Genomic DNA, 17,421 nt, shown 5'->3' on the forward strand with positions numbered 1-17,421 from the left:
CGGGTGCACTTTAACGTTGAGGAAACGTTAGAGGTATCTGACATTGTGCAGGAGCTGGGAAAGAGCTTTAGAACCCTTTTGAGTGCCGATTAGCTATACTCAAGGACTCGAAGTCCTGCTCTTCTCAAAGAATCCAGCGAATCGAATCGGTTCCAGCGAGGATACATCTGCATACCCTCGAGATTGAAATCAATCGCTTCAGCATCCGTCTTGCTTATGAACTGCCCAAAGACACCCAACCCCAGGTGTTTGTTGTCTTTCTTAGACCACCCTATTATTAACAGTACACAAATAAAATAGTTAACATTGATAAAATAAATGTTGATTTACGGCATGCTCTAAGAAGACTATTTATCAAAAAACAAATCAGTAGAATTTTCAAACCTTTATAAACAACTAAACAGTAACATCTATACATTTTACCAGTGTCTTTCTATCGATCAATTTACCACCTTCAAGTCCTTTAAGGAAGACGATGACGGGTCTTCTTCCTGGACCTTGCGTTCAGTTAGTCTGTCATTATAAAATTCATAATCATATATCAAGTATCGTAACATTTTTATATAAGTAAGTTTATTAAATTTCATTTGGTACAGGATTCTTTTCACGTTTTAAGCCTTTTTTTCCTATTCTCTTGGGTCCAAATTTAAAATTTTTTTACTTTAAATTTTACACTTCATTGCTGTTGGAGAAATCATTCAACCGCAGCCAACATTTTTCTTTTGTAATAACAATAAAAAGAAACTGGTGTCATAAACCCTGAAAAAACACCTGCTAAGTGAACAACATCTATTATTTAATAATCTCAGGTGAGCATTATTTCTTACTTACCAAACATTATGATGCAGAGCGTTCTAAAATCTAAGTAAAAGTAGATGTAATCCAACACTTGGAACATATTAAGTAGGAAAAAAATAAATATTAAAGAACTTAGAACTAACCATATGAAAGCATATGGCACCAAAAATCTGATATATCTCTGCAAATTTTAGCTAAAATTAATACGCAACAATTAATATTTGAAAACTAACCTTTTTCTTATAGATGAAATAAATGGTTGGTACCAGAAGAATCGGCCACAGCAATATGATTCCATATGATATAACATATTTATAAATTGCACGGCTCCTAAAATGATCTTGAAAGATGAAAATAATAACAGGGACAGCCACAGCGAAAGAACCGAGAATAATAAACGCATTCGTGCGTCTTGAAACTTTACACATTTTAATAATTTTATTTGTGTTTAATGACAATGTATTCCGTGTGACAACAAAACCCATGCATTTGATACAATTTGCAAAGTACTTTTACGGGAACCTCAAATCTGAAAACCCCTTTTGTTGTGCCCTCATATGGGTAAGCAAATCGGTGTGAAGTCTTAGATGTCCCCGGAGGTGGTAGTAGCTAGGCTCCCCGCTGAAGTTTTTACAAAATATTATATCTCGAGTTATTAGGAATTTTAGTGGCGGATCCTGGCCAAGTCTTCTTTAAAAAAGGCTTATCCGAATGTAACTACGCCGTTACCAAGCAACCTGTCATAAGCAACGCTTGTTTACGAATGGAATCAATGAATCTTAATATTAAGTATTAATATCTAGACCGAAGTCACAATGACTGACCAAAGCGAACTTGACCAACTGGCCACTGCCGAGCTGCAGAGACTTCAGCGCCAGCATCGGGGTCTCCAACTGGACCTTCGAGGTCTCCTCGAGGAAAAAGCCAAGCGACTGAAAAAACAGAACCATATGATAAACGTTTTGCAAGTGGAGCACCAGAAGCTAAAGGAGGAAATCAAGACGCTTGAAGGAGGCACTCATGCCAGAAAGAACACTTATGTGTGTGGCTATTGTATGGCTTAGTGTCTTTAATAATTAGATAAACACCTTTGCAGAGGGAGAAACACCTAGGAACTCTCCAGGGACAGCAGGCGGACCTGCAAAGGGTGCTCCAAAATGAGCGTACCAATCTTTGGGAACTGGAGGGCCACATCCGAAAAATGGAGAAGGAGATTGATGCACTGCGCCGCAACGAAGTGCCCGATAACTGCTACAAGGACACCATTTGCAAGGTCCAGAAGAGCGTGGTCAAACTGGAGAACCGCTTGGATGTGGTCAACAAAAAGTGCAGCGATGTGCTCACCGAAAACAGCAAGATGCGGGACGCCATTAATCATATGCTGCAAGATCGGTGAGAAACATTAAAAGTAGTTATATGTCGGGGTCACCAAATACTATTTTAATTCAGAATATTTTCATTAAAAATATTGTTAGTGTTAGCAAATTTTAAGGCTTCTTATTTTCCCCCCCAAGTATAAGATAGAAAACCGGGTGCCGAAGTAGCTTTCTGATATTTTGATAAACTTTAAGGGCCAACTTCAACGACATGTGGCAGTCGATGGTCACTCAGTTTAACGAGGGCAAAAAGTTCATTATGGATTTAATAGACCAGTCGACTCTGGCCTTTGACCAGCGGGAGGAGTTGTGCAATAAGCTATCCGTCCTGAAGGACCGCAACGAGAACGATAAGGTGATGCACATCCAGGAGATGCGTGAGATGCAGCGCCGCCTGGAGCACGATGCCAAGTTACAGAAGTTCTTCGACATCAAAGGTCAAAAGCGACTAAACCCGGAGCTGGAGCAGCGCGAGCTGGACAAGAAGCAGAGCCAGAAGGAGAACTATGAGAGGCAGCTCCTGGAGTACAAGGAGATCATCGAGAAGATCAAATTGCTATACGGCGAGGAGGATGCGGAGCGACTGGTGGCCCAGTTTAAGCGGCAGGAGGACGAGAACTTTGCCCTCTTCAATTATGTCAACGAGCTGAGTCACGAGGTGGAGGTGCTGAACGATTCCACACAGGAACTACAGGATGAAATAGGTGGGCTAATGCTTACAATCATTAAAGTGTGACTTTACCCGTAAATATATATTCATTACATACAAGGGTGGTCAAAAGTATTTTCACAAAAAAAAAGTTAAATATATTCATAATTTGAACTTACATCTTGTTAACTTTGGCATCAATGGAAAGGTAATTTAAATGCCGTTTGAATGATACAATACATTTCTTAACACATTCAGTACTTATTGAAAAGGACGAATTTGTGTGAAAATGTCCTTTTTGAACTTTTTTTCTCGACTTGAAAATTTAAATTTTTTGATGCAAAAAGTTTCTTCAAACAAAAATAATAGCAACTGCAAAAAGAATTTTTCAAAAATCATTTTGCTTATATTTTTTATGATTTTTTGAAAATGCTTAGAAACATGCATTTTAGGCATATTTTTCTCTTTTTCATACAAATTTTTTCCGACAGTGTCACCTTTAAAAAATCATAAAAAATATAAGCAAAATGATTTTTGAAAAATTCTTTTTGCAGTTACTATTATTTTTGTTTGAAGAAACTTTTTGCATCAAAAAATTTAAGTTTTCAAGTCGAGGAAAAAAGTTCAAAAAGGACATTTTCACACAAATTCGTCCTTTTCAATAAGTACTGAATGTGTTAAGAAATGTATTGTATCATTCAAACGGCACTTAAATTACCTTTCCATTGATGCCAAAGTTAACAAGATGTAAGTTCAAATTATGAATATATTTAACTTTTTTTTTGTGAAAATACTTTTGACCACCCTTGTATATTGCCAACAGAACGTCAGAAATCGGAGCAGACCGAAAAGGAGTTGAAGCTGAAGACTGAGGCTCTGGACTATCTAAATGCTGAACAAGAAAGAATTGAGCAACTCGCGGAGGAGACTAGAGAAAAGAAGCGCACCTTAAGCATCAGACTAGAACAGCTTCTTAAAGGCATCGAGGATATATTCAGGTTAGATCTTAGAAGACTACCCCTAATCGTTTTCTAACTGACAATCGCTTTGCAGACAATTGGCCTGTGATGATGCTCCCATCCTAAATGTACTCAGTACCAAGACTTTTTTGACCGTTCACAATGTGAAGCTTTTCATTGGCGTTATTGAGCGACGGGTCAATCTGATCATCAGCGCCATTAATATCGAGGACAACTCCAACAAAATACTGGCCAGAAAAGATCGTGTTCCGAAATTCAACATTCGGGAATCGGCCAAGACTAAAAACTGAGGAAACCCGATCATAATCCCCACTCTCATATATATAATCCACCCATTCGTCTTCAATAAATAAATCCTATAACCCTTATAAAGGCAACGTGCTCTTTATGGTTAAAATGTAAGATCTAATGTTTGTATATAACTTATGATGGTAAAATCTGACTTGAGACTAGTTTTATTTAATATACTTTTTCTTTTAGCTTAATCTAGCATTGGCTGGAAAACAATAGAGTATGGCCGCCGAATCTCTGAAAACAAATCTATTCTAATTGCAAGAAAGCTAACTTATTTTAGGACCTAGGCCCTGGTTTCCATGCTTCTCTTTATCGCACTCAGAATCATGTCATCGAAGTACTGGATATTGGTCAACACCGTCAGGCTGTGAGCACACTGATCTGCATTGGGTGCATTGCTGATTATCCCGAATAGGTAGTGGCGGGCGGTGGTCCGGGTGGAGAAGGAAGTGGTCTGTACTTCGGAGGTGAATCCTCCGCCACTGTCACCCTGGCAGGCCAAAGACTTGCCCTGCGTGAAGATGCAGAACTTGTCCGACTGAATGTCCTTCAGATTCTGCCGGCACACGGAGTTGGCCTTGGATACGGCGGGCACAAATTGCAGTTCGTGCTTGTTTTCGATGCTCCAGCCAGCAAACTTTCCCTGCACTTCATCCGTTACGCTCTCCTTCTCCGCAAAATTGGCAAAGGTCACGCAAATGGGTCGAATCACATGGCTCAGCTCGAAGGGCTCGTCGAGGGTGAGTAGGGCCAGATCCTGGTAATAGTTCTCTGTGCGACCCTTGTAGTCACTATGGGGGACAAGTAAATGTTTATGTATCGGTTAAAATACATATAATTAGAATCTTACGGCGCTATTTCGATGAGCCTCACATCCCGCCGCTTGTCATCCGACGTGGTCTCCCCGTAGTTGCGATAGAACTTGGCCGCGATCACCCGGAAAGTGTCGTAGCTATAAGGTAGTCGGGTGCCCTCATCGTATACGCAATGGGCAGCGGTTATTACGAGGTCCGGAGTGAGCAGAGATCCTCCACACTGGAAATGGTAGTCCTTCTCATTGTGCCAGACGTACCTATACAGGGAGTTCTGATTAGGAATGCCATTCACTGAATCCCAAAATATACTTACAGTCCCACATGCCAGGGTACAACCGTGTTGTTGATCGTATACCCATTAGCCGAGAAGCTCTTAGTGGGCGTGGCAATCTGACCGCAATCCTGCTCGCATCGCTGGCGACCTCTGTTCCAATAACCTCCCTTCATGCACCTCATCTCCGGCAGAGTGCTAAGGGTCTTGAATCCAGTGGAGCAGACAAATTTGACCTCCGTTCCGGGTGGATGAAATGGCTTCTTGCATTCCACTTGCTGTCCGTTGTGAGTGCACAAGGCCTTGGTGGAGTAGCCATCGAATTCCCCAGCGGTGCTGCAGTATTCTAGGGAAAGGAAAGGATCCCATATGAGACAATAAACGTACCATAAACCTTAAATAGAACCACTTACTCACGCATTTCGGGATCGTGGAAGTGCTCCACTTCTTTTTGGCGCAATAACTGCTCTCCTCGCCTTCCAGAACATAACCCTGATTGCAGGAGAAGCGCACAGTTCCCCGAATGATGGGTCCAGTCAGGATGCGGCTGCCCTCGCCCGTCAAGATGGGCCTTTCGTCGCCAATTGGCAGGGGACATCCCAGCAGCTCCAGCGGAGTCTCAACCGGCGATGGGGTGGTGACCTTCTTGGTGGTGTTACACAGCAGAGGGGCCTCATCGGATCCATCATAGCAGTCGTTTTCCCCGTTGCAGGATAAGGAGCCCGAAATGCAGCCACCTGTTCCGCACTTGAAGGAATACGCCGGACACTCCATGTGGCCGCACAGATCCACGGATTCGTCGAACCCAGTCCCATCCGCACAGTCGTCCTTGCCGTCGCACAGGAAATTGCCCTTGTCCAGGCAAATCCCGGATGGGCACTTGAACTCATTGTCCCTAAAAAGAATTGTGTTTATATAGTCAACAAAGATATTTTTTAAAAGATGTATTGTTGATTTTCCATTTTAATTTTATTTTTTAGAAATACCTATCTTATTACTTACTGACAATTGCCCTGAAGACGTCGATCGTGCTGGCGTATAACGTCCTCGTTGCCGCATCTCAACCTGGTTTCGTCGGAACCATCTGCACACTCGCTGACTCCATTGCATCCCGCTGTCCCAATCACACAGGCTCCATAGGTGCACTGGAAATAGGGTTTGGTGCAGTGCTGTCGCTGGGAAACGCAGGTCAGGGCCGTTTCATCGGATCCATCTGGGCAATTCTTTTCGCCATTGCAGACATCATATTGCGATATGCAGCTGCCATTGTCGCACTCAAACTGGGAGCTATCACATTCCGAAAATACTGAAAGTATTCCGTACTTAAATATATTAAGGATGCTACTAATATTCCTTTTTCGTCGTATCCAATTATTTGAAAGGATACTGATCATATATCCATTTCATACCATATCATATTCTGCTTATATCCGAAAATTTTAAATTTAAATGCGAACGAGAAGATGTAAGTTGTATTTTTTCCACAACTGTGTTCCTTGAATTTAATGTTATTAGAAATTACTTTGTTTTGGCAAAAATTTAATCACTTTAGGTTTTTACATGTTTTTAAAATGGTGATGGTGAATTTTAAAATAATTATTAAATCCCTATGATATTTATTAATGAATTATTCATTATAGCGATTTCTCAGTACTGAATAGTAATATTTCCAAGGAATGATTACGTAGCTGTGAGAATTGCCGGCAAGTTTGCTAGAACAGCCCGATTTTTATTATTTATTTCCGTAAACACTGGCTTTCAGTTTAAACATATTGTGCTCTCTTGTCTATACTAAGCAAACATAAAATCAGCAGATATCAACAAAGATGACTGATGGGAATGCAACGCGCGATTTCAAGATGAACCGGCTTGAATCTCGTTTTGAGAATCTCTCTCTGAGAGGTTTGTTTTGTAGAACCATTTGAACATGCCAATATGTATACAACCAAAGCTCGCGTATATATACAGAAAATGTTTATATTCGATCGAACTGTATTATCATTTTGAACTTTACTCACTTGTTCCGAGCCTCAGCGAGAACGCACAAAGAAACAGCAGATTTGATAAAAACGAGTTGAGTTTCATAATCTATTTTTTGCTATCTATCTTCCGGATGCACTATAAATGCACTTGAGAGCACAAAACACTCACATAGGTGGTTGTTAAATAAAGTGCGTACTGATAAAAGTGGTTTGGAAAGCACGTGCGACCGAGCTTATGACGATGCCGACCGAGCTCACAAAGGGAACTGAGCTAAAGTAAATTCAAGCTGGATCTTATAATAACAATCACAAAACACGTTTGAAGAGCGCTAGTCGCATCGATTTGATTGCTAAGAGTCTTGAGTGCTGTAAAATAACGGACGAATAAATAGTGAGTTTTGATTTTTTTTTAACATAATAAATTCAATCTATGGGAAATCCGCATTTATTATAGAATCTTGGTCTAAAAAAAAACATTAAGACCCAGATTCAACATGATTTTTAGGATCCTTTTTTATGCATACATTTTTTTAGACAAAGAGACACATTACTTAGCTCGGACCCCCAAAATCAGACGCCTCTGGCTATGCCCCTGTTTCTATTATAAGACTCACAAGGGAATGAGTCCGGGCTAGAGTCTTAGCCGTGTTCCTTACCTTATATTTACAACATCTGTTTTTGTAAAATTTAAGTAGTATTTGTGTAAAATTAAAAGTAAAAGTAAGGTATAAGTAAAATTCGTGTACATTTACTGTTTAGTATAATGTAAGCAAAATTTTAATTTTACTTGTAGATGTACACTTACATGTATTTTACTTGTATATTACATATTTTAAAATTTCTCAGAAATTTAAAGAATCAAGCGTTGCCACTGGCAAATTAAAAGAATCAAGTGTTGCCAGACCGAAAAAATGCTGTCTCATCTTAAGGGGAAAGGAGTTGTGAAGAAAGTGGTGAGGGGTTGCTATGCAGACTGGGGGTCAAAGAGAAAGACGATGTTGGTGTTACCAGCTCAGGAAAATTATGACTCATGTTCATGAAGAGGAAGAACACTTGGCGCCTTGATTCAAAAATATTGCATTTTTTAGCTTGATAAAAAGTAGGAGAAAAAAGGGGGCGAAGGTCGCAACATTTTTAAAAATATATATGGAAAATTTGAATCCGCAAAACAGGACCCAATCATAGGCAATTTGCAATAGTGGACACCTAATTAATCGATACGCAAATAAGTTCAATTTTAAAATCAAAAATGAAATTTTGTACATTCTCATGTGTTGCTTTTATCAAAAAATATAACTAGAAAACGTTTTCATTTTCAAAGTTTTAAATATTTATTAAAATGCTTGTTCTCTTTAATCGATTTAATTACATATTAATAAGTCTAATACATTGCTAAATTGGACCACACAATGGCTAAGCTTTCCGATTTCGGAGAAAAGTGCGCGATAGCCCCACAAGTCCATGGCCTCTGCACAGCCTTTATATCGGCACCTTCATTTTGCTCATCCACTCGTGGGCGGGCTGGAATACCTCCAAGGATGCACTATTAACATTTATCCGAATTTAAATTTATTCATTTAAAGATACAATAGTTGCCGGAAACAAATTAAAGGGCGCAAGAAATTTCAAAAAGATCAACGGAAAATTTGCCTCTTCAATTTGAAATCGTGAAAGATTAATTGACACGCAAATAAATTCTTCATCAGGTTCATCGATTGAGTCATAGAAATGTATATATGTTCCCATCAAGGTTATTCTTTCATTTTTCTGTTACCCAGTATTAGAAGTTCTTATCATCAAAATTTCAGAACACACTCCGTTTCAATAAAAAATCCAAAGACAATTCATAAATTGTTTAAATCGTTTTGTTTAATTTATTTGTTTCATTTTCCACATTCTCACTGGTTGCTGTTTGTTTTGTGTTTGTTCTTTTACGTATAGTTCATATTGATAATTTACAACTTACGGAGCTAACATAGAATGGCTTTAAATTAGAGTTAAATAGATTAGGTATAAACGGAGCTTGCGGGTCCAATCGGCGATCGCGGGGAGGGGAAAGTACAAGTAGAAAAAGTAGCTGCAAAGTATTTGTAGGTCTGATCTGATCTTTATTTAGGAAAAGTAGTAATCTCGATCTGGATAGGCTGCTCGTCCCGCCTGTCCGAGGGTCAGAGAGTCTAAAGTAAAAGCCACTAGCAATGTACACGTAAGTAGCGATTATTATTACTACGAATGCACTGGTATTACTTAAGTGAGTAGTAGGTAAATGGTAGGATGCAGTACTATATGCAAGACTCCTCCGAATCGGTCTCGTTTTTTTTTTTACGTATATCTGTTGCTACGATAATCCACATTTAAATATTCAAGTATTGTATTTTAGCGTCTATTCTTGGTTTTGCGGTGGCGGGGAATACCCCATCGATCCACGCCTCTCATTCGCCACTTTTTCGTTCAGTGTATGTATACAGTAACGTATCTCGGTTCGCGTTTAAAATCTATAACATTTAACTTATTCTTATTTACGTATTTGCATCTGCCTCCGTTCCGTTCCGCAGATATTTTCTCTCTTATTGTTTGTCCATTTATACTCGATCCATATAAATACATAAATATATATCAAGATTTATATATATATAATATATCTATAATCGAATCTTAGGCTCTAGTTACGTATACATCTTGTGCAGGGCATCGTTGGCCCCCAAACTGGGACAAACTGAGTTCGGAAACTCAACTGAAGGATCAAGTTTCGGGACACACCGACTTGTGATTCGAGCACAGCTCGTGGGGATCCACTAAACTATATATGGTATCGGTATCGTAATCGTAATCTGTATATGGGTATCTCTATAGAGCGTACAACTCACGATCAATTAACGGAACGAGATCAAAAGCAATTTCGCATGCAAGCGGGCAGCCCGCAAACTCTCAAACAACTCAGGCTCTAATTACACTGGGAGAACAGAAAATCGCAATGGCAATGAACTAAAATAATAACACAACAATCGAATTCGTTTTCTCATTGTTTTTTCAGATTTTTTCAAAACCAATAATTTATTTGCGTTTGCCGGGGCAAACGGTTTGTCGTACTCCTCTTCTCGCCGCTTCTATCGGATAATCTCATAAACGCTTGTCATTAAACTAAACATAATAATAATAAAATTAGGCATTAATTTAATTTAATTTAAAAGGTAAACACACTACACATTACTTAAAGAAACAGCTTCACTCTAGTCGTTTGGGCGAGAACTAAACAAATTCGTTTAAAAATAAACAGAGTTAACTAAAATTGCATTATTTTATTTAATAAGCACAAACTATACACATTCAAATATTCGATCCTCCCAAAAACGTTTGTTTTTCGTTTCGCAATATGTTTACTTGGCTAACAAATTCTATTTATATTCAAGTTAAAATTTAATAGTTTTCTTTTTGTTTTTCGTTTCCTTTGTCACGTATCTTAAATTGGTTTAGAACTGGTTCTTACCAAAAATTCATATCAACAGAATTTTGCTCGCGCTCAACATTATATTGGTATAGTTTTCTTTTGTTCTTAAATTTTTGAGTATTTTTCGCGAAAATTAATTTAAACATAGCAGTAAGCAACAAAGGGGGGCAGGACATAGGTTTTAATTTCGAGGGATCTCTCTACATGTGGTAAACATAAATCTAACGCTTGCGAATCTTTTTTCAAATTTTTTCGTTTGGAACTAAATTAAAATTGTTGGTTTTTGTTGTTTAACTCTAAGTAGGTTTATAATCTGCGCTCTTTCCACTACTTTTATTTACTTAGCCTAGTTAATTAGTTTGTAGTTTTGTTTCATTTACGTATTTTCGGTTGCTGCTCAAACGCTTGAAATAATTCCATTAGGTTCGATTTAGGTTAAGTTTCGTATTCGCACAAGTACCATCAAAATATTTAAATATTATTCATTTAAGTAAATAGTTCATTTGTTACAATATAGTTGCTTTGTATCTGTCTCTGCGCCATTCCGCCTAATTCATCTCTACAGATCTAAAGGTCTATAGATCGATAGATCTGCCGATCTACTGATCTAAGTGTCCTCCTTGGACGGCCGCCGCCGCAGCCGCTGCCGCCGCTGCCTTCTGGGCCTGCGCCTGCTTCTCCTGCTCGTTCAGCTCCTTGATCGCCTGGATCTCCTTCTTCAGCTTCATCCGCCGGTTCTGGAACCAGATCTTGATCTGTCGCTCCGTCAGGCAGAGCGCGTGCGCCATCTCGATTCTCCGTCTTCGGGTCAGATAGTGATTCGTGTGGAACTCCTTCTCCAGCTCGAGCGTCTGGTAGCGGGTGTATGTCTGTCGGCCGCGTCTTCGCAGACCATTTGTACCTGGAGAACAGAGAGGAGAATGGGTTAGAAATTTCTAAAATGAAAATAAATGAAATTACTTTATTTTCAAAATGGACCTGGTATTTATAAGCAATTTGTGTTGAAATATTTCAAGAATATTCCAAAAAACATAATATTTATTTTGTATTTTGAAATATATCTTTCTTCTCTTTAAAGAACAGGTCTGAAATGAATTCAGGATTTTCGTAGAAAAACATTGACAAAGTGTTTGATAGGATATTAAAATGTATCCTTGTATCAACCAAAATAAATTAAGGAATTGCCAGAGAGGTGTTTTCAAGTATTTAAGTGCATGTCTCAGCCATCTATTCTGTGTATGAAAACAATTTTAATTTTAATTGCTTTATGAATTCAAAATTGTATACTTATTCTGCACGAATTCGTTGACAAAATGTACTGTTATTTATATTTTGCCTTTCATCGGGCAAATTAAATTGAAAAATTGCAACAAGCTGCTCAACATTTGTTTGCTGTTCGCCGTTGTTTGGCCAAGTCGTAAATATAAATTCTCCTTTTTGCCAGCGATCATCAAGCAGCTCGAACGTAGGCCGGAATTGCCTCGCAAAGGGGTAAAAGGAAAGGAGATCATGGTAACAAAACAAAAAAAAGAAATACATTTCATTTTTACGAGTATCGCCATTTGCAGTTGTGGTTTTTGTTTCTGCTCGCGGGATCGTTACTTTAAATTGATCGTTTGCCGCTGCACCGCCGATGTTGCTGCCGTGCTGTCATTGCAACCGCATCGAAATCCTGCCATCCAGCAACATTAAAATGAAAAGGAGAAACGTGCGAGCACTCGGCACTGGGGAGATGTGATGGCGAATGTGGCTACTTAAATTGCAGTTATGCCAGATAATGCCCGTTTAATTGGCAACCTGAGAGACCAGATGAGGAGCCAGAGGAGCTGGAGGGCCAGAGGAGCTGGGGAGCTGGGGAGCCAGAAGTCGCATCAACAGGGCAGCACAATGCCGTGTTTAATCTCTGATTTTAAATATTTATGAAGTTTAATTTGCCTTCATGTGCAATAACTCAATTTCGTGTGTGCAAATGCACTGCAGCTGTCTCGTCTCCCGCCCATCGCCCATCGCCCATCGAAGGAGAGGACCAGACATTGCCTGATTTTATCGAAAACCCATCCCCCCATTCCGATCCACCCAACTTTCCACAACCAGGTCTTTCTCCTGGTCCCGAGCCTGGGCACAATGTTAAGTTAAATATTATGAGCATTTATTATGTTATAAATTTGGCCTAAAGGTATTAACAAATTTATGCCGACACGAAAGTCATAAAGTGAAAACGCATTTATCTTTCACTCATACACAAACATTTTGCCAGCACGGTTATTACGTTGCGAGTGCAATTGTGTGGGTGGTGGTTATAAGTGGCGAAAAAATTTTATAGACAATAAAAATGATATGGAAATAAAATGGCCAGGATGCAAACAAAGAAATTATCATCTATATGGTCTATCTATCTATCTCTTTCTCGCATTCATGCAGATAAATTTGCTTAATGCGGCTTTATTTTTAAAATGCCTTGCAAGAATTATAAAGACCCATTTAATGTGCGAGAAAATTGGCCAGTGACAGGTCACAAGATTTGCGATGCATGAGCTTATGGCAATTTGTCGCCTATATAAAGTCCACAAAGGCTATGAAAGCCATATAAATTTAAAATCCATTTTTGTTTATTTTTAAAACGATATTAATTATTTTTCTTACAACTTACTTGCTTAAATCGCTATAGGAATTTCAATTAAACAAAGATGCTGCCTCGAAGTATTCCCAAGTAAACCCCGCCCGATTCTGCGCCAAACAAGCAGCGTAAAAGGCATAAATAAATTTATTTAGCTCTAAACCTGTTTGCTGATTAACTTAAATCCCCGGCAGTCGTGCTCCCTTCGTTCCAGCTCCTTTTGCCTGGAATACATCACGCTGAGGTTTAGCAAAAGTTTCATTTTATTTAGGAGTTGCCAAGGGAGGGGGTAGGGACTCGACTTGAGGAGTACGTGAGCTTTGCTCGGCAATTTTAAATGGAATTTGTCACTCGGCGACCGACTATTTTATCGTAACATCCCCTTCCCTTACCAAAAAAAAAAAAAAAGAAAGAAGAAAATAAAGCCCTTCGTATATGCAAAAATAAACTTTTTACGAAACTTTGCTTTGCCTCGATTTTTTTTCTACCGTCCCCCTCCCGTTTAGATTTTTTCCAGTGCTGGCCAAGTTTCGAAATTTATTATGCGAAAAAGTGCGAAATTCATTTTGCTGGCTCGCTTCTTTGCTTCTTCTTCATCTGCGTCCTGCTGTGCTGTGCCATTTTCTTTTGTAGACTTTTGGAAAATTTTTGTGTATTTCTAAGTACATAATTTAAATGCTGGTATGTGCGGACCAAGGGGGTGGTACAATAAAACTTTGTATGGCAAGGCGCGAAATTTCTCGTAGATAATTTAAACGAGGGAGAAAAAACGAAGGTGGAATGGGGGTGTGAGTCTAGGAAATCTTTTTTCCGAGTATTTATTCGGTTCCAGTTGGTTTTCCATAAGGGCCTTTCCATGGTTTTCCTTCGGCCGCCCTGAAGATACATTTTCAAGGTTTTGTCGACTCCGTCTTCTTGTTTTTTTCTCTCGATTCTGTTCTTTTTTTTTTTTTTTTGGGTAGCACAGCTGCGCCTGGGTCCCCAGTACGTGTTATATTTTTTAACTTAAATTCCTCAGGGATTTAAAGTTTTGACAGTTTACGTGTTTCCCATTTGCAGCGAACTTTGAACCGAAACGGAGCGATATCTATGCCCGTCTCGTTCTGACTCTAAGTATACCCATCTCCCTCTGTCTTAGGGGAGTGACTCACCCCCGGTTTTGGGAGCGTTGCAAGCGGCCATAAATCTCCAGGTGACGCCGACTCCATGTTGCATGCGGCACATCGTGTGATCTATGCTTCTATTATAACTATTTATACACACAGATGCGGGGCTACATGCTACACATACACTACTCTTATATTTAATTCGATTTTGTTCCTCGGTCTTATCTAGCACTCTTTCTAATTTATGTTTTGTTTTTGTCATCGTCACGTGCTATCTGAGATGAGATTTTACTTTTACCAGAAATTGGGGAGCTGTCTTTGGGCTCTGATAAGCTGGAATTCGGATGGGGGCATATCCAGTATCTCTATCTCCCTTTAGATACAATACTTAGATTACGCGGAATCGTAGAAGACATAAAACTTTCTGCTCAGGCCCAACCGGAAATTAATTGCCTTTATTTGTATTTCCCAGAAATCAACCCAAAAGGACACGCGGAAGAGAAACCCTTTTTTTGGAAGGGGAAAGCTGCCAAAAAGCAAGAAGAGAAATCGATTGGCCATCGATTAATTGGATGGCTTGGCACACATGTGTCCCATACCATACCTTGCCACACCATCGCACGCATTTTATTCGCAATTTAATTAAATCTATTTTCGTGCGTGTTTGTCAGGGGCGTGTTTCACCTTGCGTATATGATGAACACACACACACACCCATCGACATCTGCTGGATATACTATATAAAGAGATATATAGGTGGGCTCAGTACATGGCTCAGTCGTCGGCGTCCCCCCCGGATTCTCGAATTCGAGTGTCTATAAAACAATTAAATGCGACTCAGCCCCGGTTGAGGTTGACTGCGAGACGGAAAACTAATTTTCCGCACTGCCAATCGAGGACCACTAAATCTGTCAATTAAATTGGCCGCAGGGAGTACGAGACTCTGGGGACGGGGGCGTGGCTTCCTTGGATCTCTCTGTGCTCAGACGTGATTATGGTTCCTATTCCCTGACTATGGCCATGACTACGCCTATGCCTATGCCACATATTGATGCTTGCGGTGGCAAATGCGCAATTGAGTTGCAATTGCCAGCACAAACACGAACGCAATCCAAGTATCTGCAACCTGCAACTTGCAACTTGGTACTTGCAACTGCAGCTGCCAGTGCGGTTGGGTTATCAAATTTTGAGATACACGTTTAGGGTGTGTGCACCCCCAACTTTGCCGAGTATCTTATGGCTGTCGCAGCCAGGAATTGAATTTTCAATTTTTCCCGAATTCCGAATCCCGAACCAAAACTCACAAGGCAATCAGAGTTTTTAATTGCTTTTCGGAGGGGGCTAACCAAACTGAATCTGCATTTGCAACTAGCTAGCTGCTAATTGAGATTTTCCCTGAGCCTCTTGCCAAAAAAAAAAGAAAAAATGATGTGCCAAGTGCAGTTCATCGCACGAGGAATTGGGATCGTTTCGATTCGGATCGGATCGCGGAATTCGTGGCGCGTACAGCCTTCCAAATTGCAAGGCCTCAACGTAATTGTGGTCAAAAAAAAAGAAAAGGGCACCTCTGGTGAAATTTCAACCAGATCGCCGATAAAATCCGCTTAACGAACGGGCTTAAGCCTCACGCACAGTTTTTGGTAACTTTTTTTTATATACATATGGGTGTTTTCTTTTTATTTCGGTAATTTTGGCTTGCAAGCGCAACTCTCAATGGCCGTCTGATGATCTGAGAAGTGGAACGGGCAACTGGAAACTGGTTCTTTTGCGACTGGATCTCTATATGGCGGCGTATCTTCTTACGCATGGATCGACCAGGATCGACCGAAGGGGCTTCTCTCTCGTCATTAAAATAATTCATTGCAAGTTGCTCGCGGTAGCTGCCGGTGCAACAGGTAGCAGGTCGCCTCGATTCAGGGCCACTGACCAGCGATCCATATTCCGAGCCCCGTTTCTGTGGCATCTTCCCAGTTTTGAGTTACGACTGGGCCTGTTGAGCTTGCATTTTAGCAGGGGCAGCCTTTGTTTTGGGGGAAAAACGTAGGGCGAAGAGGGATCGGTGAGTAGCGACGAAAGCTGTTGAAGCTTACTTTTTTAAGTCACCAAAAAACCTAATGTATTATAGGTATAATAATATTACAGGACTTTAAGGACTTTTTATAATAAAAAATATTTGTCAAGAATTTGATATACTTATAGAAATTTCTTTAATATATCAACATTCAGATGATCTAAAAATTGAAAACCTATAATAATATTCCTAAAATGTTTGCTGTATTCCCCTATCCAAGCGATTAGCGTTTTCCCTTTCATGTTTCAAGTTTGAGCGTTACTTTTGGGCCGGCATGTCATGGCAATTAAAAGCCAATTTGTGTATGAATGAATACATTTGACTGTTTATTGTCTCTATTCAGTATGTGAATTGTATAATAATGCCATCATTGGCACACCGAACCAAAACCGAGCGATGGCTGAGTGACCCAGTGCCCCAAGCTCAGCGTCTGGAGTTCAAAACCCATGGCGCGTCGAAGCTGAACGCGGAATTTGATGTGGGTTTATCTTAATAGCTCAATTAATGAGCGATGTGAACGCCGCCGTACCCCTTTCTTCCGATCTCCCGAAAAAATAAGGAGGAAAAATAAAAATATATGTGAACGCGACACGCCATTTCCATATTTACATAGACCCCGAAACCATCATCGAGGGGCTTGTGGATAGATATACTTGTATATTATAGCAGCCGAGTGTGTGAGTGCGGAACGCCTTCCCATCGTGCTTTAACCTCGGCGTCATCATTAAAATAATCAACGACTCTATTTTGGCTCCGTTTCAAGTTCTATTTCCATTTCCAGTTTCATCTTCATAGACAGACAGATACAGATACAGATACAAAAGCAGCGACAGCTGGCGGAACGCATCGATGGGGATTGAGAGATACAGATACAGATACGGATACGCAGACCAAATTTTAACAGTTCAAATGCGAAGCACAAGCAAAGGCATTTGAGGAAGATGCGAGCAAAGCGTGACTACGAAGATGAAGCTGTTCAATGGGGGATTTCGATTCAGTTTCTGTTTCAGTTTC

The 17,421-nt window shown here is 39.9% G+C and overlaps 3 protein-coding genes and 1 long non-coding RNA gene across 7 annotated transcripts in view; 1 reads left to right on the forward strand and 3 right to left on the reverse strand.

Annotated features, from left to right (window-relative positions):
- Nucleotides 1-551: 551 nt before the first annotated feature.
- Nucleotides 552-1,261, reverse strand: LOC119562983. 2 transcript variants are annotated; one of them, XR_005222092.1, is made up of 3 exons: nt 1,032-1,261; nt 832-979; nt 552-771 (listed from the first exon to the last, which is right to left on the reverse strand). It is a non-coding gene; the product is annotated as an uncharacterized LOC119562983 (long non-coding RNA). The 2 variants fall into 2 exon arrangements; XR_005222091.1 differs by having other exon boundaries at nt 552-774.
- A 352-nt stretch (nt 1,262-1,613) lies between these two features.
- Nucleotides 1,614-4,093, forward strand: LOC119563286 (coiled-coil domain-containing protein 63). Its single transcript, XM_037876611.1, has 5 exons — nt 1,614-1,838; nt 1,895-2,190; nt 2,370-2,878; nt 3,647-3,821; nt 3,877-4,093. Exons 1-5 carry the CDS (start codon nt 1,614-1,616, stop codon nt 4,091-4,093), a joined length of 1,422 nt encoding a protein of 473 aa, XP_037732539.1.
- A 133-nt stretch (nt 4,094-4,226) lies between these two features.
- On the reverse strand, nt 4,227-7,419 carry LOC119563155 (modular serine protease). Its single transcript, XM_037876414.1, has 6 exons — nt 7,202-7,419; nt 6,186-6,489; nt 5,597-6,078; nt 5,226-5,529; nt 4,948-5,169; nt 4,227-4,888 (listed from the first exon to the last, which is right to left on the reverse strand). The coding sequence occupies exons 1-6, from the start codon at nt 7,266-7,268 to the stop codon at nt 4,381-4,383; spliced, it is 1,887 nt and encodes a 628-aa protein (XP_037732342.1). The 5' UTR covers nt 7,269-7,419; the 3' UTR covers nt 4,227-4,380.
- Nucleotides 7,420-10,175: 2,756 nt separating this feature from the next.
- Nucleotides 10,176-17,421, reverse strand: part of LOC119555641 (homeotic protein ultrabithorax) — an 80,163-nt gene continuing 72,917 nt past the window's right edge. For all 3 annotated transcript variants that reach the window (XM_037867197.1, XM_037867187.1, XM_037867177.1), the window contains one exon: nt 10,176-11,514. In XM_037867197.1, coding sequence (XP_037723125.1) covers nt 11,213-11,514 — 302 coding nt within the window. In that variant the 3' untranslated portion in view covers nt 10,176-11,212. The remainder of the gene's footprint in view (nt 11,515-17,421) is intronic.

Source organism: Drosophila subpulchrella, chromosome 3R, assembly GCF_014743375.2.
Source record: "Drosophila subpulchrella strain 33 F10 #4 breed RU33 chromosome 3R, RU_Dsub_v1.1 Primary Assembly, whole genome shotgun sequence".
In the NCBI taxonomy this organism is placed as follows: Eukaryota; Metazoa; Arthropoda; class Insecta; order Diptera; family Drosophilidae; genus Drosophila; species Drosophila subpulchrella.

What these genes read in the sequence shown, in the direction of transcription:
- LOC119563286 (XM_037876611.1), top strand. Translation starts at nt 1,614, where the DNA reads ATGACTGACCAAAGCGAACTTGACCAACTGGCCACTGCCGAGCTGCAG. An exon ending in AATCATATGCTGCAAGATCG is followed by an intron (nt 2,191 to 2,369) that starts GTGAGAAACATT and finishes ATAAACTTTAAG; the next exon opens with GGCCAACTTCAACGACATGT. An exon ending in GGAACTACAGGATGAAATAG is followed by an intron (nt 2,879 to 3,646) that starts GTGGGCTAATGC and finishes TATTGCCAACAG; the next exon opens with AACGTCAGAAATCGGAGCAG.
- LOC119563155 (XM_037876414.1), bottom strand. Translation starts at nt 7,268, where the DNA reads ATGAAACTCAACTCGTTTTTATCAAATCTGCTGTTTCTTTGTGCGTTC. An exon ending in CGTCTTCAGGGCAATTGTCA is followed by an intron (nt 6,079 to 6,185) that starts GTAAGTAATAAG and finishes AATTCTTTTTAG; the next exon opens with GGACAATGAGTTCAAGTGCC. An exon ending in CACGATCCCGAAATGCGTGA is followed by an intron (nt 5,530 to 5,596) that starts GTAAGTGGTTCT and finishes TCCTTTCCCTAG; the next exon opens with AATACTGCAGCACCGCTGGG.